General features: G+C 38.9%; 1 protein-coding gene across 1 annotated transcript; it reads right to left on the bottom strand.

Moving 5' to 3' along the window:
- Positions 1-3,214: 3,214 nt before the first annotated feature.
- On the bottom strand, positions 3,215-18,715 carry LOC130100465 (coiled-coil domain-containing protein 106-like). Its single transcript, XM_056265941.1, has 5 exons — positions 18,644-18,715; positions 4,465-4,495; positions 4,133-4,270; positions 3,822-4,046; positions 3,215-3,528 (listed from the first exon to the last, which is right to left on the bottom strand). Exons 1-5 carry the CDS (start codon positions 18,713-18,715, stop codon positions 3,215-3,217), a joined length of 780 nt encoding a protein of 259 aa, XP_056121916.1.
- Between the last annotated feature and the right edge of the window lie 8,119 nt (positions 18,716-26,834).

The raw sequence follows: 26,834 nt of genomic DNA, 5'->3' as shown, positions 1-26,834 counted from the left end.
AAACTGATACCCGGGAACCCTGTTTGGATTGCAAATGCAAAAGCAACAGGCACAGTGACATCTGTCCACCCAACTCCACGGTCCTATGTCATCAGTGGACCGCAGGGAACTATCAGAAGGAATCGCAGTCATCTTGTGCCTTTGCCGATATCAGAGACTCATACTGAATCACAACTGACCCAGTCTGATGAAAGAAACACTCCTGCAGAGATAGTTTCTGAGCCACAAGCACATCAAGCACCAGATGTTGTTCGAACCCGGTCTGGTAGAGAAGTGGTAAAACCAAAAAGACTGGATCTGTAAAAGAATGCATTAACATTTCTTTTATGCTTTGAATAAGTTCTGAATATGCCTTAATCTAATACGAGTTTTTGCATAGAAAATGTTCTAATGTTTTAATAACTGTTTGATAAGGGAAAAGAAAATGCTAATGGTTTGAGTTACAGCTAAGAGTAGTTAACTTACCTTCAGTAAGGGGGATGTGGTGTAATCTATATTACATGTTACCACTAGAGGGCAACACAGGCATGTATGAGGGGGAGTACGGTTTGAACAAGCAAGATAGAAAGAGTGAGACACAATGTTATTGTGGCAGTCTGTTAATAAAGCGGCTCAGTGAACACTCAAGGCATCGGTCTTTATTTGTAAAAGAACCCAACACAACACCAATAACCTCACTAAAATGCTTAAATTCAATCCACTATGGTTTAAAAAAAGTATCTTAACAGAAAGATGGTATTGACATGGTGCAGCTGTGACCATAGGAATATTGACATTGTTTGTCTAAAATATAAAAAAATGTAAAACGTACCAGAGCATGTGTGGTAGTGCTGCATTCACCACAGACAGGGAGATGAAAAGGGGTCCTCAAGGATATACCTGACCATGCTATTTCCTGATTTAAAGAGCTTTATGAAAAAATCTGACGGAGTTGACAGAAACTGAGGACACAACTTTAATAGGCAGATATTTATGGAAAATATTGTTTGATGTTCACTTCATGCATTGTTTTTTATATTTATACCCCTTATTTTTTATTTTATATATATGTTTTCACAATTGTAGAGCTTTTTAAAAGTTTTTTGGGATGGTTAATATTGTAACCTCTTGCTGAGAATAAGTGCAATAACATGGACCATCTAACCACAGACCATACATTTAAACAACTTTTCCCCAAAAAGATAAAAAAGTTTATTCTAAAAATCAGATACAATTCCTTTAGATTTAACTTTGTAAGTATGTCATACAAGATGAATTTCTTAATTTTTGCTATAAATTAGACTTTTCTTTGTGGGACATGTTTTGTCCTGACTCTCAAGAAGCAGTGATATATATATATATACAATCAATTCCACATTACTGTTGTTCTTTCAGATGTTGGCTTGTGAAACAGGAGCAGTGCAGTGTGGGTAATCACCGAACACGGTCAGGACACACACTTGGGTTCATGTTTTGGTTTCTTGGTTTCTTCGCCTCTGGGCCTCTTGACAGCCTCAGTGACACAACTAATAGATTCATTCGTTTTTCAAATGCAGTTGATGCATCACCTTAAATTGATGGTCCAGATCAAGTCATTTTTACTGCACCAGAGTGTCTTTTTGAGGCGAGATTGCGTAATGGTTGTTTTATTAGGAGAAAGGGTAACACTTTACGGTAAGGGTACATGAATTATCATGAATTCATGCATGAATTCATGCATGAATTAGGCATTAATTCATGCATTAATATCTCATGAATCATCAGAAATCATCACGAGTTCAACGTTTTTCATTCATGACTTCATCGATGAACAACACCTTAATTAAAACATTAACTAAGATGAGTACATCATCATGAATTATGATTTATTACGCATGATCATGATGTTTTCTTTGTTCACAAAAAAAAATTGTCTTTACTATCCATTGTGGATAAAGCTAGTTATGGTACCTGAATCATCATGAACTCATGCATAACAAAAAAGCATTAATTCATGCATGCAAGACTAGTCTTCGAATGATTCGTTTCAAAGCATGTTCATGTCTTCTTCATAGTCTGCAGGTAAATGGACAGACCCCAAAATTGGCCCATCACAGCAAATAGCGCACGAATTCTGTTGACATTCAAATACCGGTCATCATTAACTACGCATAATCTTTTAATGACTTCATCATGTGTGTGGCCCCTCAACTAAAGTGATGACTTGGTCCTTTGAAACGCTGATAAACAATGTGTTTTCATTGTGATCTGAGTTATCCAGCATGTTCATGTCTTCATAATAGCCTGCAGGTAAATGGACAGACCCCAAAATAGACCAATCACAGCTCATAGCACATACATTCTGTTGACATTCAAATACAGTAGTCATCATTAACTAAGCATTATCTTTAAATGACTTCATCATGTGTGTGGCCCCTCAACTAAAGTGATGACTTGGTCCTTTGAAACACTGATGAACAATGTGCTATTAATGGTGGCATAACTGTGAAATGACATGAATATGAACAAGAAAGTTCAAGCCTTTGCAAACAATGTACTGTGGACACAAATGGAGTTTGATCTGAACTTTACTGCTTTATTCTGAAACCAGATAAATCCACAGCAATACCTGGGAAGAGCTGAGGAGGAATTCAGTACATACACCATGAACTTTATTTTAAGTGCCTGTATATCTCTTTACAAAACCATGAAGCTGTTTTTCAAAAAAAGAAAAGAAAAAAAAGGTTTTAGGGTAAGGAGTCACCTTTTAATGTACAGGTGAAACTCAAAATTTGAATATCGTGCAAAAGGTAATATATTTCAATAATTCAATGTAAAATGTGAAACTAATATATTATATAGACTCATTACATGCAAAGTGAGCCTTTATTTGTTATAATTTTGATGATTATGGATTACAGCTTATGAAAACCCCAAATTCAAAATTAGAATATTGTGAAAAGGTTTGCATAGCTGTAAGCCATAATCATCAAAATTATAACAAATAAAGGCTTGAAATATCTCACTTCGCATGTAATGAGTCTATATAATATATTAGTTTCACATTTTAAATTGAATTATTGAAATAAATGAACTTTTGCACGATATTCAAATTTTTTGAGTTTCACCTGTATAAAGCTACAGCTGGACTACCCCATATCATGAAATATTTAATTCTGAACAAAACTAAACTAAACAAATACATGGCACAAACACATGGCAGTACAAACAAACTACTTGTAAAACTTGTTTACAACTACTTCTTGTAAATATCCAGTAAGGATCCATCATCCTTTTTCTTTAGGATAGCTGAAGCTGTAGGCTCCTGCTCACAAAATCCCCTGCAAGTTTCAGCAAACCTTTTCAGACTGTCCTTTCTTTTAAAAGTGGACCTCAATGTATGGAACAGATCTGGGTTAGTCGCTGCAAGTTCTGCAATCGGAGCCTGAAACACAATAGTATTCCGATCCACCCCAAGCCTTGTATATGCTTCGGCTTTGCTGATGCGTTCCTTTTTAATCTTTTCCAACACCATGTTGTAGCGGCGGATGGAGTCGTCAGGGGTTTTGACTGTAGAACAAGAGAAAGCGTTAATGGTTGAATCCAATTAAATCGAACCAGCCTAGTAATAGTGCTGTACTACAGTTCACCGTTCACAATTCCAAACCAGTTAGTTGGGAGTGGAACTAGATCTATGGCCATTTGTTTTTTAATTTTTAAAAATAAAACATGGTGTACTGTGGAATCAACTAGAGTACTTAGTGTTTGAAAAGTGCGTTAAAAGTGCTTATATAAATTTTTTTACCTACTGCACAATTAGAGACTGACCACTGATTCAATTTGAGTACGACTTTACTGCATACCTCTTAGTTTTTTGCCCATTTTCTTGGCCTTTTTGGGCTGGATCTTTGACTTCTTCTTGGCTTTCTTGGGCTCTGGGGACTCAGAATCAGGCTCAGAATCCGATGAGGAATCAGAGGATGAGGAATCGGTTACATCTGACACCTGTTTCCTCTTTCCAGGTGCCTGCTCTATTGGTGGGATATTACTGGCCACATCTACCCCCTTGTCACTTCTTACGGCAAGAGCTGAGAAAAGATAATAGGAATTGTTTGACAATTGTGTTATGACAATCAACATTTTTGAAGCTGTAATGTCCTCAAATCAGTTTTACCCTCTTTAAGTCTCTCCCGGAGGAAATCTCGATCCTCTTTCAAGATATCAACCCATTCTTTTAAGGCGGCAATCTCTGTCTTTTGGCCTTCAATGGTTTGCTTAGCCTCCTGCAGAGCTGTTTGCAGAGTGGGGGCTTCTATAATAAATTAAGACCTCATAATTAGATATGGTAATGCAGATTAACACATTTTAAAATATTAACACTTTCCATCTATAGAGTTAAATAGCAAGTGAACAAAGCAGCATAAAGGCACATGAAAAGCAATACTGAGATAAAAAAAAATCACATACTTCAAAGTTATGTTAAATGTAGTTGACTGTGAAACTTACCAGTTTCTTTAGCCTTTTCATCTACAGAGGCCTGTGGATGGTCCCACAGAGGTGAAAGCACTGTGAAGTTTCAATGACAGATGTACAATTTAATTTAGCTACAGATGTCAGTATTCTTTTTAGCAAAAAATGTATGCTAATGTCTGAGGGCTTGAGCAAGTTGCTTGACACTCAAGTCAAGTAAAGTCACCTTCATTGGTAACACTTTACTTGAAGGGGTGTGCTTAAGACTGACATGACACCTTCATAATCATGACATGGCAGATGTCATAAATATGAATGAGGTCTTATGCATGTTTATGACAACTGTCATTCGCTCAATTATGACATTTTTAATGCAAACATGACATTGTTTGAGATGTCTTTGTTATGACAACTTGACATAAAACAAAACATTATAACCTGTCAGTGTCTTTGTCATGACAACTTGACATTACCAAGACAACATGAATTGTCATAAACATGACATAGCAGATGAATTATCAAACTTAAGAAACTACTTAGCTTTTATGGGTTAACATTACATTAAACTGTCATGTGGTTGGTTTTGACATTGGCTGTCATGAGGCATTATAACTGTGTCATGAATGTATTCCTTGACCTCAACTACAGTGGTACAAATGTAATTTGTCATTAAAATGTCATAATGGCTTCATGACAGCCAATGTCAAAACCAACCACATGACAGTTTAATGACATGTTAACCCATAAAGCTAAGTGGTTTCTTAAGTTTGATAATTAATCTACTATGTCATGTTTATGACATATTTATGACAGGTTGTGTTGTCTTGGTAATGTAAAAGTTGTCATAACAAAGACATCTCACACAATGTCATATTTGCATTAAAAATGTCATAATTGAGCGAATGACACTTAATGACAGTTGTCATAAACATGCATAAAACCTCCTTCATATTCATAACATGTGTCATGTCATGATTATGACGGTGTCATGTCAGTCTTATGCACACCCCTTCATTTATATAGCGATTTTTACAATACAGATTGTTTCAAAGCAGCAAAACTAAACACACAAAACAGCTATAACTTTACATTTATGAGAGGTACAAAATTAGCAACCATTACTATCACCATCACACATCCAACCACCTCTTCTTATCGTATAATGCTGTGTGGTGGGGATAAACTAAAGATGCAACCACCATCACGTAAACAATTTTTTTTAATTCAGTATAAGACAAGCCATGTAATATTGAAAAAAGGCAGTAACATTACACACATCCTTACCAGGTTCTTTGGCTTTTTCTGTTGCAGAGGTCTGTGGATGGTTCCACAGAGGTGAAAGCACTGTTTAAATGACAGATGAAAAATTTAATTTAGTTACATATGTCTGTATTCTTTTTAGCAAGTGATGTCCGAGGGCTGGGAAAGTCAACTGCTTAACACTCAACTAAACACACAAAACAGCTGTATTTTTTCATTTGTTTAAATCTCCAACATTACTTAGGACTGAGGCACTGGAAATTTTGAGAGGTACAAAACTAAAGATACAACCACCATCATGTAAACTTTTTATTTTATTTAGTAGCCTATAAGACAACCCAAATAATACTGAGAAAAGGCAGGACCATTACATAAAACATACATTACAGCCAAATTTGTATTCCTAAAAGCGAAAAAATTGTATGTCACTTCTTTCAATATATAATGATAGGAGGTAATAGAGTAAAGTTAACCTTGTACTAATGCAAGTATGACCACAATGGCAATGTAAAAAAGCAAATATACCCTTTTCACTTTTCTTGGTCCGTGAAGATATCTTTTGTTGATTCTGCAGAGGCTGATGCACAAACAGGCCTGTATAAAATATAATTATTAAATATTAAATATTAGAACAATATATTTAAAGAGGATATGGCTTTCATTTAAACAAGGTGTAGGTGTCTCATCAGGGGTGAAAATTCATCCAATTACAACCATTTCTTTGCACAGAAATTATTATTTATCATTGACATACCTGAACATGACTGCTTCACTGAAGGTTATTCGTTTTGTTAAATATTTGATGCAAAATTTAGGATGGTAATGAAAATGAAAATGAAAATACCAAGACACAGGCTACCTTAATATTGAGAAACCACCTATGACTGTTTAACTTGTAAGCTAAATCAACATCACTTTCAACATCAGATATCGTAAATAAGTAAGTCACACAACTCTAAATGTTAATTTCAACAGTTAATGAGAGTTGTAGCCCCTTTTTGGCAAGAAATACCTTCATATCAGCACTGCTCTAGATTTCTATGCATAGAAGTATTACTGTTGTCACAATTTTTATAATAATACATTGAAACAAAGCCAAAAAGTCTTGGGCCAAAAAAAAACAAAAAACTTAATTAGTAAACCCACCTTTTTCAGCCTTCTTGACACTTGCAGATTTATTTGGCATGTCTTGTGGAGACTGCTGCACGGACGGGTCTGGTTGGAAAATTAAAGAAGATGAAGAGAACAATATCAAAACAGCACTTTATAACATAAGTTAACACTTTTCTTTTTGTTGGTGAAAGGGAAAGGAGAAAGCGTTGGAGGAACATTTTCTAACAGCTTAGAAGATGCAATTTAAATGTCACTCAATGAACTGGTACTTACAATCTATTGTAAGTAATTACATTGCTGATATATTCTTTTCTATGATCACTCCCAAAATAATAATTTCATCTATAAATTTCAGCTTATTACCATGGTATAGTTAACATGCATAAGAATCTTATCCAGATTTGTAGACTAATGCCAAGTTCACATTAACTTACATGATTTAAGCCCGGTTTGCAAGTCAACGACAAAAGCCCTTGATCAGAGGCAAATCGGCAAATCTGCATGGTACCAAATTAATTATTTCATTATAATTATATTAAATAGGTCTTATTGATAAAATAAAAAATCATTGATATCGATATCTTTGTTATTGGTATCGTTGTTAAAAAAAAAAAAATCTTATATTTGGCTAACACTGAAACAGTTAACATTATACAGGTGAAACTCGAAAAATTTGAATATTGTGCTAGTCACCTGTACCAGTAAGTTACCATAGCTAATTGTAGCTTAATCTAAATTATTACGTATAATGTTGTAACAGTCTATGGTCAGGACTAAGGTAACTAGCAAACCTAAAAGGTAGGTATCATCCTAAAAGGTAGGCTAATGATATAACCATTAGCCTAACCTAAATATTAAAAAGGTTATTCACCATAGACTAATGCTGCCAGGCAGAAAGCTGGCTAATAATGTTCATTAACTGTATAGATGAGCGCAAACACTTTTGCAGCCGATTATTAAACTGGCATTAAAGAAAGGCTAACGACAAAGAAGAACATTAATCAATCAGCTAGCTAGTAGTTACTTGCGAGCCAGCTTTCTAGCTATGAAGTAACTTAGTGGACATACATTTCAGACAAAAAAAAACTTAATGCATAACGGAACATCAATTGACACATTTGAGGTTGTCAGTCCACATACCAATGCAATTGATCTTTCTTTTGCCTCTTCGCATAGCCACAGAGTCCATGTTAACAGTACTGCTAAGGTGATTGCCTCGATGTGTGTTTTTGGACTTGGCGCGCCCCTCTTCCTCCTCCTCCTCTTCTCTTCTGACTGGTTCAAGTCGTATGACTGCAGAGGTTGTTCTCGTTCGTAGCCTCATTTCCAAAAGGAGCTCTCTAGGGGCCTGGATTTCCAGTGTATTGTCAAAGTATGATATCTCTGTCAGAGTAAAGCGGGCTCCAAATAGTTGAGTAGCCTCTCGCTGCATCCTGCGGTGGACATCCAACCCAGCCACATCCAAGTGTGACGTCAGAACCCACCACGCCCATGGCCAAATTGGACACATTCTCATTAACATTTAAAAACAGGAAGAAGCATCGAGAAGAGAAGACTAGAAGACGAAGGTAACTGCGAAACAAAATGCACAAAACACACTTGCGGTTTTAGTATAAACACTGTTCAACATAATACGAATGAGTTGTATGAGAATGAGATGTTACCTGTTGAAAGCAGCTCTTATCACTTTAATAATAGTTTGTAATGAGGTCAGTGCGGTGCGGCTGATCACTTGACTAGCATTGTCAAAATATCGATGTAATTCGAATCAATAAGGTTTGATGATGTTGTTTTAGAGCTATGAATTATCTTCAACTTACATATTTGGTCATTTAACTCCCCTGTAATGTCTCAACTGAGTTGTGTGTTACATTTGGCTGAGTGAATTTCGTATCAGTAACTACGTTAGATTCTCAACTGAGAATTTTGTTTTGTATACTATTACTATTATGCTATACTAACTGCATTATTATATCACCAATTTCATGTTGTTATTTGGATTAAGGGTAAATAGGAAAAAATATATTTTTTCAGTGCTTATGTGTGACGTTACATCCTGTAAATCTTATTCTGCTTGTAAAGAATATGAGATTTGATTGTCACACTGTCCGTTGTAAATACTCCATATTGAAAAAGTTTGAAGTTGTTCAGTCATTGCTATGCAAAGAAGTTATACATGTTTAGATAATGTAATGTGACGATAAACTGTTGTAATATGAATAAGTGTTATTATTGATTCATAGTAAATATAGTGACGGCAAGCCAGCCATCACATCAGCAGTCTTTCCTAACTATATTATACTTATTTTCAGAAGTACTACAATTTTGAAAGCAAGTGATTGTTTGCCATGTCGGTAAGTAAAAATAAACTTTGGTTTGTATCCTAATCAAGTTAGCGTACTGTTAACTGTCAGGCCAAAGGTTTGTCTGAATTGTAATTAACAACTTAACGATAGCTAGGTTAAAACGTTTTGGTCTGATCACTTATCACTTACAACCCTTGCAAAGTAACTTGGTTGAGCAACCGAATCATTTCACTACATCTTACTTGATAACTCTGTGTATGTGGCAAACTCTCTATGTATCCTTCTATCTATTCTAGATTAATGGAAAGATCACATAATTATTGTCATTGTCATGTTTTACAGCATCCTACACATTTTCAGTTCAAGCCTGATGCAGATCAATTCTGCCTGGATGGGTGGTTCGAATGTCCCTGCTGCAGTTTTATGACTAAAGAGAAATTCTCATTTTCTATTCATCCATTGCAGCTCAGAGTAGATTATTAATTATTTTTGCACAATGCCCAGTGCACCCTTTTGTTACTGATATTTCTGTTAACACAACAGTGACTGTTCTCTGAAAACTATTTCAGTGAAGTGGAAGATTTTAACCGACAAATTGACAAACAATTGAGGAAAGAAGGGAGACCATTCAATTGATAGGTGTTGCTCTTACATTTACACATTTGGAGTTTGGAATTAGACGTCAGTAACATGAATATTCTATTTGACTTTCTCTCTCTACAACATTTCATAAGTGTTAAGTGTTAATTCAGAAATAGACATTTGTTTAACATGTTCAACTGAAATATATATTTCTCTCTCTCTCTCTCTCTCTCTCTCTCTCTCTCTCTCTCTCTCTCTCTCTCAGAGTTGAAGCCATTCTTGCAGCAACTGGTGGAAAAGGGGATCTTTTTGGTGCTTTTGTTGGAGCACAAATAATTTTGTTCTTTCATATAAAATAAATAAATACATGTGTATATATAAATAAATTCATGCTTGAATCATTCTCGAGTTTTGCCTTCTGATATCTGGCCATATCATTTAGTGACTGCATATGCTGATTCCATCGTTATTTTACCTGATAATGAGCAAATTAGTTAAACTTAAGGAGGTTAATCAATATACAGTATAATTCAAGAAACTAAGACTCACTCCACTTTTTCAGTTGTGTTGATATACATTTTTAATTTGTTTTGTGTAAATTTAAAATTTTTAAAATGCCTCTGATACATTTTGAATAAAAAAACACATTTTATAAAAATACTCCTGAGATTAAATGTCTTTCGAACTATGTATGTACAAACTAAAAAACTAGGGTCCTGTACCCGGGGTCCTAAAGCTGCAGCCTTTCGATTGTGCAGGAATATACTATTGATTTTAAGTAGTATAGTGAATGTGTTGCTCTGAACAACTGTGACATTGGTTATTTTAACAAAAAGTTATCACACTTGCATAGATGGGTCATTTTAGACCCATGTGTGTAAACTTGATGTGTTAACACAAAATATTAAATAAAAAATTAATTTGTGACCAAGATATTTTAAACTATGATGATATTTTGATATGTTAATCTCATAAAACCTGTACAGTAGGTGAAGCGAGAGATTAACTGTTTTTTATGTATTAGAATATTGTCCAAAAGTTCATTTATTTCAGTAATTCAACATAGCTGTAAACCATAATCATCAAATTTATAACACATAAAGGCTTGAAATGAGCATGTAATGAGTCTATATTATATATTAGTATCGGCTTTTAGTTGAATTACTGAAATAAATGAACTTTTGCACGATATTCTAATTTTTCTAGTTTCACCATATTGGTTCTTTAAGGTTTACATAAATTCCATTCTGCTGTTTTATTATTTGATTTCAAAGTCATTTGCTATAACAGGCATTAACTAATAAGTGAATTCTTAATTTGGTTGTAAAAATGCAATATTTCTATAACCACATAGAAAGAAATGTAAAAAAAAGTTTACATTTATTTTTTTTTATTTAGAAGGGGTAACTATAAGTGCAGTTTGGATCCCATATAATTAAGAAAGTGACAAAAACTCGTTTTAGTTTAAGTATAGATGCTCCCTTATACGTTTATAATAGCAAAACCATGATTATTGATTACCAGTTGTGTAACAGAAATACAAGAGAAATACAAAAATATCGTTTTAAGGTACATTGTTTACTTGTACTACCATGTCATTAACTTACAAAACCAGTGAGCAAATGCTCACTGTTAAGGGAGTGATTGTGATTTAGACCATTCCAAGCCTGCCAAAGCGTCACAATTTAACTGTACCAATAATCTGTAGCGTCACACCTCTATACAAATAACCTCATCTTTATTATAAACCAATAACTATGATAACAGCCGTAAACATATTTCCGACAGAGGCAGCATCATTTGCGCATGCGTACAACAAATCGAGTCACGTGCCGTATTTGGACATGGGCGAGGCTTCTGACGTCACACATGGATGTGGGCCGGGTTGGATATCCACCGCAGGATGCAGCGAGCTGTACTTGAAATAGTTTGATGTCATTAAGAAATTGTATAATGTTTTTGTTTGGAATCATGATGCCAACCACAGACGTAATGTGGGTGGGTGGTGGTAATAAACGCCCCATCCAGATGACGTCAAAGGAAAGTTTTTTTTGTTTTCAACCTTATAAGGGCAACTGAGACGAATGAGCCAGTTAAGAGAAATCGCTCACAAATAGATACATTTTAATTACTTCAAATCATACATGGAAGTTAAGTAGCCTACACGATAATTATTCCCTGGACTCGAGGACCGTGTGTAGTTCAGTTAACGTATGCGCGTTAACGTATGCGCGTGCACACTCGGACCACGTTTGGGCGTATCCTCAAAATTAGCGCCCAAATCTTTTTTCTTCTTCGTTATTTTAATCAGCGCCCAACTCCACACAGTCCCAAAGATGCAAGTGGAAGTTGCATGATTGGTAACTTTAAATTGAGAGAAAATCTAACATAAAACCATGCATTTAGGAAATAAAATATTGTCTTTAACGGAGGGAAAGATAACCAAGAGGAAGACAGTCAAACTAATTAAATGGTTACAGAAAAAGAAGCTGTTGAAAAATAGAATAAGATGCAGGTTGTGTCAGAACAAGATGAAGTTAAAGAAGAAAGGCAACTCAACAGACATCTACAGGTGGTAAGTTATGTGCATGGTTAAGTTAATTCATGAATGTTAGTTTTATAAAAATGAGATTATGTCCAGCTGTTTGAAATAATTTGATGGCGTTAATTTATCTAAGTTACGCGAATACCAAAGATTATACAGCAGCTCTCCCTGCTGTAGAATCTTTCTTTGCAGGCATAATTTGTCTGTCATAATTTACTCACCCTTAAGTTGTTCCAAACCTGTATGAGTTTTCTTGTTCTGCTGAACACAAAGAAAGATATTTGGAGGAATGTTTGTAACCAAGCAGATGTCATCCCCCATTGACTTCCATAGTATATTTTTTTCCTACTATGGTAGTCAATAAGGGGTGAGATCTGCTTGGTTACAAACATTCCTCCAAATATCTTTCTTTGTGTTCAGCAGAACAAGAAAACTCATACAGGTTTGGAACAACTTAAGGGTGAGTAAATTATGACAGACAACTTTGGGTGAACTATCCATTTAATGTTAGCCAAGACATTTAAGCCTTCAACCAACCGCATACCATTTCTTATTGAATTTATATTTGCTAAACACCTATTATTTTTTCAATTTAGTGCTGCAATGTAGGCTGAACATAATTTGTTTTTGTTTTTTTGGTTTCCTCAAGGGTGTGCCGATATAATAGCCACAGAGGCAAAAGAAGCACCAAGACTGTCAGATCAGGATCAATCTTTGAGAAGTCAAGATGCAGCCTATTTTCATGGATGACATTTTTTTACAGGTAATCCAAATCATACATTCAGATAAGTAATGCAATTGTACTTACTGTAGTCTCTCTCTCTCTCTCTCTCTCTCTCTCTCTCTCTCTCTCTCTCTCTCTCTCTCTCTCTCTATCTATCTCCCACTCTATCTCTATCTCCCTCTCCCCCTCTCTCTCTCTGTCTCTATACACACACACACACACACACACAATATATATATATATATATATATATAAAACACATAGACACACATGGATTTGGAAGGCTTTGGTTCTTTAACCCACAAAACCCTGCAATGTTTGGACCTCGCTAAATAGCATGATCAGTAAAACTGTTAGGCATGCAGTGGATGGTGGTGTTCTGCAGTGGTCCATATATTAAGGCACAGTCAATGATAGACTCAATCATTTTATTTTTTAGTCAATAACATTTCTATGCTGCTCGGTATTTGTTTAATATTCAAGTAAATGTTCTTCTTTGTCAGGTTTTCTCAAGGCTTGCGAATGAGGCAGGTTGATATGAAGGCAGATGGTATTGCTAAAAGTTCAGCAACACTCTCAAAGATGTCATCCCGTGTAAGAAGAGTGTGCAGACATGCAATGAGGCGATATGAAAATAAAACAGGACAACGACTTGGAGATGAAATGGAGTCTGTTGTCATTGATGAGAGCAACTTCCGCCATAAACGAAAGGTATTCTATAAGTATTAAGATGAAACTAGGGCTGTCGCGGTGAAGTAATTTCCCTTGCGGTAATTTTGAGTTTCATTGTTACGGCAACGGACTGTCTTAGAGTGAGTCATTTAACCGTTCATTCAACGAACACGTTCAAAAACGCAGATTCATTAAAAGATAGATGTAAAGGTGCTAATTATTTTTTAACTTTGAGCTCCACTTTTCAAGGCTCAGCTGACCAGCAATGCGTTGCATCAACTTGCATGGGTAACTCTGAAGCGGAGGCTTCCCTCAATAGAGATCAATGATTGATTCAATGCGTGACTCGCTGATTTTTTTTCCTCGTGCTGTGGATGCTGACCAGCGCGACTATTCATGGTAACCTTAAACGTTAAATGAAAGATACAACAAATGTTTCGCTTTCCTTGGACACGGCAACCTTTTCACGAATATATGACCTAAAGACAGACGCAGGTAATCAAACGCGCTCAGTCCATCTCTCATTCACTGTCTGTTTCATGCAAATCTACAAAGCCTCTGTACAAATCACCATGATACAGTCTTGTTTTCATTATTAACTTATTTAACATTCAATAAACATGCACAAAGTTCAAAACAAGAAGGATAGCCTTATGAAAAAAGAAAAAACGCAAATATCGCGGTTCCTGCGGTTACTTGCATTCCTCTGCGGTTGGCTTGTCATTAGCGCGGTACTACAATATTGCGGTTATCGCGACAGCCCTAGATGAAACTATCTTATTTTGTTGTGTTGCGTTCTGCTACTAGAATGTGTATCAGCCCTACACTCAAAAAAATGATATGTTGGCTTTACTTAACTTTTTTTTGTAAACAGGTTCCACCGGTTCCACATAACTTTGTTTCGTTAAACAAACATAATATGTTCATGTAACTTCAACATCATGGAATTTGGTCATTTTAAGCGACCCAATTAAACTCTGAGCTAATGAGATAATTAAGTGAATAATTGAGTGATGATTGAGCATTATTGAAGACACCTGATGTTAACAAGCAGAATCTCTGAAGGAGAAAACGGGAATGTTTAAGTCACCATTATGGAGATAAGTGTGTGTTTTAGTTGGGCTCTTGACCATTAACTTATTAACTTTAGATTTTGTTTGGTTGCTGTACATGAGTTATAACAGCCGGATGAACAATAAACAAAGGTCATCTGATGGTATTGGTTGTGTTTTAACATAATCATTATTTCACAATCATTTGACCTGAGTCACTGAACTTATATTAAACCGAATTTCTGAGTTAAGTTTACCTTATGGATAATAGCAGCACTGTCATTGTAGAGCATACTATTTTTTTTTACTTTTCAATGAAATTCAAATGATCAAATCAATAAATAAAAAAAGAAACTTCCTAAAAAATATCTTTAGTAGACACACACAGACATCAAGAATCAGCCTGTAAATCTCACCAATGGTGACAATTATAAAGCATGTTGTAGTGCATTCTGGGTGCCACCAATCAAAACTCATTCATGGCTCCCATCATGCATTGCTGCATGAATAAATAATGAGCTTATGATCTGTTTGTCACCATTGCTGAGATTCATATGCTGATTCTTGATGTCTGTGTGTGCCTACTCTAAATATTTTTTAGGAAGTTTCTTTTTTATTTCTTGATTTGGTCATTTGAATTTCATTGAAAAATCTAAAATGATTGTGAAATAATTGCAAATGATTGTGAAATAATGATTATGTTAAAACACAACCAATACCATCAGATGACCTTTGTTTATTGTTCATTCGGCTGTTATAACTCATGTACAGCAACCAAACAAAATCTAAAGTTAATAAGTTAATGGTCAAGAGCCCAACTAAAACGAATACTTATCTCCATAATGGTGACTTAAACATTCCGGTTTTCTCCTTCAGAGATTCTGCTTGTTAACATCAGGTGTCTTCAATAATGCTCAATCATCACTCAATTATTCACTTAATTAACTCATTAGCTCAGAGTTTAATTGGGTCGCTTAAAATGACCCAAATTCCATGATGTTGAAGTTACATGAACATATTATGTTTGTTTAACGAAACATAGTTATGTGGAACCGGTGGAACCTGTTTACAAAAAAAAGTTAAGTAAAGCCAACATATCATTTTTTTGAGTGTAACTTCCTATTTGCCAACTCAAATGCAAATAGTATGCTCTACAGGTGAAACTCGGGAATTTCCTGTAAAAGTTCATTTATTTCAGTAATTGAACTGAAAATAATATATTATATAGATTCATTACATGCAAAGTGAGATATTTCCAAGGGGGTAATCCACCAGCCGGAAACTGAAGCCTCCACTGTAGCAGAACATCACCTGCTGTTAGCATTCCATTGACTCCCATTCATTTTTACGTCACTTTGACAGCGAATAACTTTACATCTGAGGTGTCCAAAGACTCCATTCGTCCATTATTTATTTCTAAAGAAACACGACAATGTATAATAGGCTCCATTACATTGTATCTTACGTTATGGCCCCGTAGAAGCAGTTTTTGTAAAAATAGGCTAACGATTGCGTCATAACCACGCCACACTCCGTCGCACAGTCGAGAAATTACCGTATAGACAGGCGGAGAAGCTCGCCGACAATCGGGGGGACGTGGAGGCATAAAGTCTAATTAAGTCAAGGGAGAAGCCCATAGAGAGTCATAAAGTGGCTCCTGCTGCTAGCTCACGGACAGCTAATGCTCACGCTCTACGTCTCTGCGAGATTCGGAAGGGAATTATTTATATATATAAATATATCAGATTTCTCTCGGCACAGCTACTAGAAGACATACAGGATGCTCACGTGACATTACGTCGTCCAGCTCAGTGTGAGCCGGCGCAGTCGCTCAGCCATCAGGAAGTGAGTGTTTCTGATTGGCTTCACTTTTCTCTGTTGAAATCTATGGGGTCGCTGTGTCCATATATTTTACTGTCTATGGATATTTCAAGCCTTTATTTGTTATAATTTTGATGATTATGGCTTACAGCTATGAAAACCTTTTCACAATATTCTAAATTTGACTTTGGGGTTTTCATAAGCTGTAAGCCATAATCATCACAATTATAACAAATAAAGGCTTGAAATATCTCACTTCGCATGTAATGAGTCTATGTAATATATTAGTTTCATGTTAAGAAAATATGTTTTTTTTTTTACAGTATGCTCGTGGGAGAATATCCAACACCTGGAGACGCAAAAAGTGGGTTTTTGGGATGCTTGGAGTAAAAGGAAGGCATCGAAGACCTATCCTGAGGCTGGTCAAGAAGAGGTCCCGCCACCATCTGATTCCCTTAGTGGTGAAGCATGTGCAGCCTGGGACATTAATTCTTAGTGACGAGTGGAGAGCATATAGGGGTGTTCTCAGCAATTTGGGCTACAGGCATTTCACCGTGAATCATTCAAGGTGGTTTGTTGATCCTGTAAGTGGAGCTCACACTCAGCACTTGGAGAGGGCATGGTTAACATACAAATCGACAATTTGGCGATTGAGGGGAAACCGAACTGCCAAGCTTTTGAAAGAGCATCTTGCAGTAATAGAATGGACCTACTGGCTTGGAAACAAGCATAAGAAAGGGTTACTTGGTCGTTTATTTAAGGACATTCGGGACCAGTTTCCCTGTTAGCCAATAATTGTGATTAATTTATAAAACTTTATACATTAAAAGGTGACTCCTTACCCTAAAACCTTTTTTTTCTTTCTTTTTTTGAAAAACAGCTTCATGGTTTTGTAAAGAGATATACAGGCACTTAAAATAAAGTTCATGGTGTATGTACTGAATTCCTCCTCAGCTCTTCCCAGGTATTGCTGTGGATTTATCTGGTTTCAGAATAAAGCAGTAAAGTTCAGATCAAACTCCATTTGTGTCCACAGTACATTGTTTGCAAAGGCTTGAACTTTCTTGTTCATATTCATGTCATTTCACAGTTATGCCACCATTAATAGCACATTGTTCATCAGTGTTTCAAAGGACCAAGTCATCACTTTAGTTGAGGGGCCACACACATGATGAAGTCATTTAAAGATAATGCTTAGTTAATGATGACTACTGTATTTGAATGTCAACAGAATTTATGTGCTATGAGCTGTGATTGGTCTATTTTGGGGTCTGTCCATTTACCTGCAGGCTATTATGAAGACATGAACATGCTGGATAACTCAGATCACAATGAAAACACATTGTTTATCAGCGTTTCAAAGGACCAAGTCATCACTTTAGTTGAGGGGCCACACACATGATGAAGTCATTAAAAGATTATGCGTAGTTAATGATGACCGGTATTTGAATGTCAACAGAATTCGTGCGCTATTTGCTGTGATGGGCCAATTTTGGGGTCTGTCCATTTACCTGCAGACTATGAAGAAGACATGAACATGCTTTGAAACGAATCATTCGAAGACTAGTCTTGCATGCATGAATTAATGCTTTTTTGTTATGCATGAGTTCATGATGATTCAGGTACCATAACTAGCTTTATCCACAATGGATAGTAAAGACAATTTTTTTTTGTGAACAAAGAAAACATCATGATCATGCGTAATAAATCATAATTCATGATGATGTACTCATCTTAGTTAATGTTTTAATTAAGGTGTTGTTCATCGATGAAGTCATGAATGAAAAACGTTGAACTCGTGATGATTTCTGATGATTCATGAGATATTAATGCATGAATTAATGCCTAATTCATGCATGAATTCATGCATGAATTCATGATAATTCATGTACCCTTACCGTAAAGTGTTACCGGAGAAAGAAAACAACAGAGAGCAGTAAAAAAAAAAGAAAAAAAAGAGCAGTTTCACAGCTTCAGGGGAACAGAATGTCTGTCGTGCCTCAGTTTGTGCTTTTGAAATAAAAGTTTCTCATAAAATCACATTTGAGACCAAAGTTCGAAACAATTAGATGGTAAAAAAGGGCTTAAAAATACATCAACGGTGCAGGTAGATCAGGCCAAGAGCAGGTGCATTTCTGACCATGTGATTCCAGGAACTCTTCTCATAGGGCAAGGACAAATGCCTCCTCCAATCAAAGTCATCATCATTCATTGTTCAAGCTAAATGTAGAAGGTTTTGCTCGTTGGCATCGGCTAGTTTTCCCCTGTTGGTAGATGTCGTAACTACACCTTCTGGTTGTTAAAAAAGCACTTTTTTCCAAGCAACATTTTAAAATAAAATTAATAAAATGTATTAACCCTTTATAGGGCACTCATTGAAATACTTGGAAATTCTAAATTTCAACCATAGAGTGTTATTGGAGGATATTATAAGACTTCTAAACATTTGTGAGTTTTTAAAAAAATATATTTTTTTAGGTTGGAAATCAAGGGCAATGAAGTTACCATATATGGTTCCTCGCCAGTCTAGGGTAATTTTTTTCCCTTAAAAAGTGTATATATAAAAAATCAAATAAAAACACATAAACTTGTTTGAAACATAAAAATATTTATTTAGGAACATTTTAAATTATTATTAGGAACATTTTATATTAAATTATTATTAGGAACATTTTTAATTATTATTAGAAACATTTTAAATTATTATTAGGAACATTTTTTAAATTATTATTAGGAACATTTTAAATTATTATTAGGAACATTTTAAATTATTATTAACATTTTTTTTTTTTCAAGTCCAGTGAATTAGGCCACTGCTTCGTGGTACTTAAGGAAGCAGTTGCGGTCAGCATTGAGGCACAGATGGACCTTGCAGACCCTGCAGACCACGTTCGACCTCATGATATTCCCCTTCCGGCTGCAGTACTTGCAGGTCTGGCGGTTTGTGTAGACAGGGGCGTGGAACAGGGACATGTCAAACCGCACATGGATTGCTGGATTTGTGCTGCGGTGTCCCCGGACAGGTATGGGGATGGCAACAGAAGTGCTGAGGCTGCCTGAAGATGCTGAGCTCCTTCGGAGATGCGATGTGGGAGACCTCTGGCTGCTAGCTTCCCTGAACACCTGGATTCTAAAATTTTTTACAGACAGGCCATCCAGAAAGCCAATAGCCTTGCAGTCCCGCCTGTAGAAAACCCAGGCATTCGTGAGGCTGACATCCACAGAGTAGGCAAACATGCGCATATACCACCTCTTTGATTTCATGGGGGTGCGGTAGAGATGGACCAGCATGTCACTCTTGTCAATGCCCCCCATGTTGGCATTGTAGCTTTTGATGACAGCAGGGCAGCTCACTTGTTCCTTCCTCTTGGTTTCACTGCAGTACCTGTAGACTGAGGAAATGGGCTCTGCCCCCATGTCGGTTGACAGCAGAGTGACAATCCTATTGTCCTTCCACCTGAGGGCCAGGATCCCATCGTCACTGGTGACGTAGTCATACGTACCACGAGGGACAGCCTTATTCTCCATCTCCTTGATGATTTTGAGTGGAGGCTTGCCTATTCTGTTGTCCCTGGCTGTCCCTGTGTACCTGCAGTTTTTGTCCTTGAGGTACCGCACTATCTCCAGGCTGGTAAAAAAGTTGTCCGCAAAGATGGCTGTGGTGGTGGAGGAGGACATGGTGCTGGCTAGGACGGAGACGATCTGGCTGGTGACACCCATCGCTGTTTGTTCAGGTGTCAGGGGAACACCGTGGGCCTCCAGCGTACTCTTACCTTGATACAACACCATGTCATGGATGAAGCCATCCTCAGAAGCCCTAGCAAACAACTTGAATCCCCATTTGTCTGGCTTGTTCTTAATGTACTGCCTCAGGTTGCCAGCTGTCTTGCCTTTGTAGGCAATCATGACCTCATCCACAGACTGCTTGGGGGTCTGTGGCTCACTCCTGAAGGCATCATTCAGATGACTGAACAGTGGCCGCACCTTGAAGAATCGATCGATGGTGCCAGTGATCTGGGTGTTGTCGTTGAAGTGGACAAGCCTCTTCATCAGCCTGAACCTCTTCGATGACATGAGGGTTGCGACTTGAGGGACCCTGGTCTCCATTGCCCAGTAGTCTTCAACGGCAGGCAGCTCAGCAATCCCCATGTACATCAGGATAGCCACAAAGTTCATCATCTCGTCTTCAGTGGTGGTGAAGGAGGTGTTGATGTTCTTCTGGTTTGCATACAAATTGGTCTGGTACGTTATGTGCTTGATGACTTGGGGGCTGAAGTACCTGCTGAAGTACTGAAATGGAGTCTCAATGAAGTCTGGGGGACAGTGCTGGTACTCAGGCAGGGTGGCGTTGTCCAGGTCATCCTTCCTCCAGGTGGTTAGCCTGGCTGCTGGCTTCCCCTTTTTAGTTGGCCTCTTTGCTTGTGGTGCTGGTTCTTCATCATCGTCATCGTCGTCATCATCATCAACAAGAACCTCAACTGCAGGCTGCACACACTTCCTCTTGGCAGAGGGGCCTGGAGTGTCTAGGTTGTGGGTGGATGGGAGGAAGTCAGGATCTAAAACATCATCATCTTCCTCCTCAGAGCCCTCATCATCACTGATGCTGGGGTTGGCTGGCACAACTGTCTCCCTCTTGCCATAAAAGATTCGCGTAGATAGCTGCAAAAAACAGAGAGAACATTTTTGAGTCAATATCAAGCCCAGTTTGAGTTATTTGTTGAGTAACAGTGAAGTGCAGATCTACTGAAATATAAATAATAAGAAAAATAAGAGAGTAACATTGGACTGGTCTGTCATAACACTTAAGTGCTAAAAATATAAATCCTTTGAAATATTACTCAAATAATTAAAAATGTTTATTTTAATACATTAACATAATTTGAAACCAAATTAATGAATAGGGTTTTCATTTATGGTTTGTGCTCCTAAGAATGTTTTATAAATGCACATTTGTGCATATTTTATAAATAAATGTTATAAATAAATGTATACATTTATAAAAGATCTGTACTACTGATCTTTGGTATGGTCAAGTACTGGTGGTACCACTTATTTTAGCAGTAATAAGTCTCACAGTAAAAAAAAAACACCAGTACATGGCATTTAACTATGATAAAAACTGTTTCAAGGGCATAAAACTTACACATAAAGTGTATATATATAATAAGAAGTGCAAAAAATCATTATAAGTATTAAAAACTGTTATAAAGGTCATAAAACTGACCAAAACCACACATATTTCAATATCTATGGCTTGAAAATGTCTATAAATGTGTTACGTTTCCGACTGAATCACTTTATAATGTTATACAAACCTGTGATAACATCCAAAGCACTAGTAAATACTATTGTCCTACGTTACAATCATAGACTGTGGTTATAATGCATTATTTGTAGAAAAAATACCCTAGTACGGCTTTTCTATACGCATAGGGCGTATGTCTAAATATGGTCTTCCTATCACTTGCGCTAATCTTACGTGAACAGGGCGTATGATCAAATATGGTCACACCATTTTTCAAGCCACAAATGTCACTGCTTTCAAGAAATCTATGCAAACAACACCTATCTCAACATGTTGCACAACTATTCAACCATAGAATGTGTGAGTTTCATCAACTTACCATTTTTTGTTGTAAAGTTATTAGCGCTGATGTGGGAGTAGGAAGTAGCGCATATCCTCACTTTGCAATATCCGGAACGGCACTGAAGTTTGAAATGCTCCGCGCAACTTCTGATTGGTCAGATGCCATGGTGTGACTATCAGTGACGTAGCCTGATCTTCGCTGATTGGCTTGGAGAAATCTATGCGCTCATACGACAATGCAAACAGGCAGGGGAGAGTCAGTTTGAATGCGCGATTAAGTTACCAAATATGGTTCCTCGCCCGATAAAGGGTTAAAAGTGATACATAGTAGCCTACAATCAATTTCACATTACTGTTAACATAATGAGTTTATTGATTAACATTATGAGTGAACACAAAGAACAAATATGTCATGACCCATTTAAATAGCAAAATAGGCACTGAGCCCTTGAGGGAAACAATAGGTTACTGACATAACCCCGGTTCTCTGATAACATGAAGTGAGGTATCTCACTATGGGAACGCCTCTGGACGTGTCCGATCGCGGAAGCACCAATTACACCACGTCTGCCAACTAGTGCAGACCAATCGCTGCAGCGATCAGGGAGTCCCGGCTCCCTGTATATAAACGCAGCTACCTGCCATTTCGTCATTTTCCGCATATCTCTTCTCCATGCGAATAGGCAAGGAAGGCAATGTTGTGAGATACCTCACTTCATGTTATCAGAGAACCGGGGTTACGTCAGTAACCTACCGTTCTCTTTCTAACATTCATTCGGTATCTCACTATGGGATATAGACAACTCCCGTATTGCCGATATGCTGACGAAGCAGACTGAAGAAGAGGGGATATAAATTATACTGAATCATTGTCCCAGTCTGTTAAAACAGGATAATATGGGGACAGGTGCCCCCTTTATTAAAACCATCTTATACCCCCTGACTACTTACTCCCAGAACTGAGTGTGCCAGAGAGTGTTCCGTAACATCCAGTCTATAAAAACGGATAAATGTGTGCGGAGAGGACCAGCTGGCCGCCGCGCAAATTTCTTGGATAGAAATACCCTTAAATAGAGCCCAGGATGTAGACATCCCCCTAGTAGAATGCGCTCTTAGTCCTACTGGGGGCTCTATATTCATGCTCTTGTAACATAACACGATAGCCTCCACCACCTAGTGGGAAAGGCGTTGACGGGAGATAGGTTTTCCCTTGTAAGAGTCAGCCCATGAGACAAATAGCTGGTTGCTCTTACGCAATGTGTGGGTTCTCTGTACATAACTGTACAGCGTGCGAACCGGACATAAACAGTGTAACCTCTCCTCTTCTGGAGAAGAAAAAGGAGGAGGATGAAAAGCTGGCAAGTCCACTGCTCTTACGGTATCCGCGCGATCATATACTTTGGGCACGAACGCCGGGTTAGTTCTAAAATTAGCTCTTTGACCACCCGGAGCGAACTTCATACATGAAGGGTGAACTGATAACGCCTGTAGTACCCTCTTTGCAGTTGTAAGAGCAAGTAACAGAGCCGTTTTTAAAGCGAGCAGCTTTAAGGCAATGCTATCAATGGGCTCGAACGGGGCTTTTGAGAGCGCGCTCAGGACCACAGACAAATCCCATGGCGGGACCAGCATCTTTGATACTGGGTGTAGCCTACGTGCACCTCTCATAAAACGACAGACTAGAGGGTGTTGGCCAATGGTACCCGAATCAATACCCACATGACATGCCTATATAGCGGACAGATAAACCTTCACCGTGGAAAAAGCTCTGCCTTTATCCAGAAGGTCTTGAAGAAAACACAGCACATCCGAAACAGAGCACAAGAACAGAACAATGTTCTTATCTGCGCACCATTCCTCAAAGACTCTCCATTTGAGGTTATATAAAGAACGAGTCGAGGCCGCCCTCGCGTTCTGAATCGTCTCAATAACTTTTGGAGGTAGTCCGGCTGCACTCAGATTCAACCTCTCACGGGCCAGGCCCAGAGAGCTAACTTCTGAGGGGAGGGATGGAATATTTCTCCCCGTGCTTGTGAGAGGAGATCCCTGCGCGCTGGTAACTGCCAAGGCTGGTCGTAGAGCAGTTGCGCAATCTCCGCAACCCACAGTCTCCCCGGCCAGTACGGCGCGATCAGAATCATCACATGTCTGCGCTCCCGAACCCTCCGTAGTGCTGGCTCGATCAAGCTCATCGGAGGGAACGCGTACAGTAACACGTCTGGCCACTCGTGGGCTAGAGCATCCACACCCAATGGTGCATCGTCGCCAACCAGAGAGAAGAACAGGGGACATTGTGCGTCTTCGCGCGATGCGTAGAGATCTACGGCAGCCTGGCCGAATCTCTGCCACAACATGAGGATCACCTGGGGGTGGAGTCGCCACTCCCCGTACAGGGGATTCCCTCTGGACAATAGATCCGCTCCCCTGTTCATTATCCCCGGGACATGCGTCGCGCGTAATGACAGGAAGGTCCTGTTGCTCCACATAATCAGTTTTTTCGCTACCATGTGAAGCGTCTGAGAACGCACTCCTCCCTGCCGATTTATGCAGGCTATCACCGTTGCATTGTCTGTCCTGACCAATACGTGATGATCCTTTAGAAAATGCACGAAATGTCTCAGAGCTAGAAACACTGTCAGTAGCTCTAGAAAATGTATGTGCTTCTCTCTCAGTGCGGGAGACCAAACTCCTCTCACTGTCCTGCCCTCGAGCACTGCGCCCCAGCCTGTGAGAGATGCCTCTGTCGTCACCACTTTTCTCAGTACGATCGGACCCAGAGGGCATCCTGTCCTGAGAAAAGACGGGACTCTCCAATGACAGAGAGCGCTCGTGCATTCTGGTGAGACGCGCACTCGTAACAGCCCCAGGGGAACCACGGACACAGTTGAGGCCATCAGTCCTAGTAGCCGAAGACACATCCTGAAAGAGACTGATCTCCCTCGTTGGAAAAGAGAGAGGCAGCTGTGAAAAGTCTTGATGCGATCCTCTGATAGGAACGCTCGAAACGTCACAGAATTCAACCTGAGACTCAAGTAGACTATTTCCTGAGACGGAGATAGACAACTCTTCGCTTGGTTTATCTTGAAACCTAATCTCTCCAGATGCGTGACTAGCGTCACTGTGTGTATCGCTCTCTGCCTGCTGTCGGCATGGCGCGCAGATAAGCAGATCGTCCAGATATGATGAAATTCTGATCCCTGATCTCCTCAACGGAGTCAGGGCTCCTTCTACACCCTTGCTGAATACCCGAGGAGCTAAAGCTAGGCCAAATGGTATTCTCGTATACTCGTATGCTGTGCCCTGATAGGCGAACCTCAGATATTTCCTGTGCGCAGGAAAAATATCTATGTGAAAATATGCGTCCTGGAGATCCACCGAGGTGAACCAGTCTCCTTGCCGAATATTTTGACACAACGTTCTGATAGACAGCATTTTGAATTTGTATTTTCTGAGGTGTCTGTTGAGGACCCGTAAATCCAGAATGGGACGGAGACCTCCCCCTCTCTTGGGAATCACAAAATAACGGGAGTAGAAACCCTTGTGGCTCTCTTCTGTTGGAATCACTCTTATCACTCCCTTTTTCATTAAAGAGGCTATTTCTTCCTCTAAAACCAGAGCTGCTTCCCCTTTGGCCACTGAAATTACCACTCCGTTGAACAGAGGAGGTTTTACAGCGAATTGAAGCCTGTATCCCCTCTCTACGGTGGTTAATACCCAGGGATGAACTGCGCATGCACGCCAGTTCACTGTCTGAGCAGCAAGTGGGCCCTTCCCGTCTTCGCTCACTAGAGGTGCCGCAGCACACTCTAGCGGCAAAGGGGGGGAAGACCGCTCCAGTGACGGAGTTATATTGGTCTTTATTTGTGATTGTTTTATTCTTTTGTGATCTTTTTCTCTTTTTTTCACATTCTGCGCCCTCGGTCTTTGACCTGGATGCGTCAGAGGAAAATTTATTTTTGAAAAACTGCTTGTGAACGTTAGACCTTCTTCCCTCATAACAGACCTCGAAGGTGGAGGGGGAGACGATCTCTTGGGGGGCACTCGGAGAACGGTGGCCACATTCCCGCACACATTGGACTCTGAACTGTCCACACAAACACATTTCACCTCTGAATTCCTTCTCCTTTTCCCCGCGGGAGGGAGAGAGGAATCGTTCTGAAGGGATGGGACAGAGAAACCCTGGGTGCTGTCTCCCAACCCTTCCTGATGCTGAACTGACGTATCAGGTCGACCGCCTCTTCTTGTTCCCCTGGGGGGCGGGCGATCGGTGTTTCGCTGCTGCGGCCGCGAAAGACTGTTTTGGTCTAACGAAACCGGGTTTTGGCTGTGGGGCCGCGTTGCCCGGCTGTTGTGGTGGAGCAGAGCGGGAAGGCTGATAATCTGAATGCCCTCCTCTGTCTTAAGGTCTGAAATTCGGCCGGTTCAGGTGATAAGGCCGAGCCGCCGGCTTTCTAGGGAGACAGACCTTGAAAGCTTCTCCCTCCCTCTTCCGCAGGTCACACTGCTGCCGCATCGCCGTTACCGTCGCGCCGAACATGGCTTTTGGATCTATAGGGGCATCCAGAAACTCTGCTTTCTCCTTTTCAAAGAGCCCTGACAAACCCAGCCACAGCGATCTCTCACCCACAACTGCTAAGCCCATACTCTGTCCGCAACTTTGAACTGCTCCGCGGGACGTGCGCAGGTTCAAATCTGCGATGACGCATATCTCCTCCCAGAGCACTGGGTTGGGAGATCCGGAGTC

Source organism: Rhinichthys klamathensis, unplaced genomic scaffold, assembly GCF_029890125.1.
Source record: "Rhinichthys klamathensis goyatoka isolate OS25496 unplaced genomic scaffold, OSU_Roscu_1.1 h1tg000242l_1, whole genome shotgun sequence".
Taxonomy (NCBI): Eukaryota; Metazoa; Chordata; class Actinopteri; order Cypriniformes; family Leuciscidae; genus Rhinichthys; species Rhinichthys klamathensis.
The sequence above is the reverse complement of the archived record's forward strand: the minus strand, read 5'-3'. Positions and strand labels throughout refer to the sequence as shown.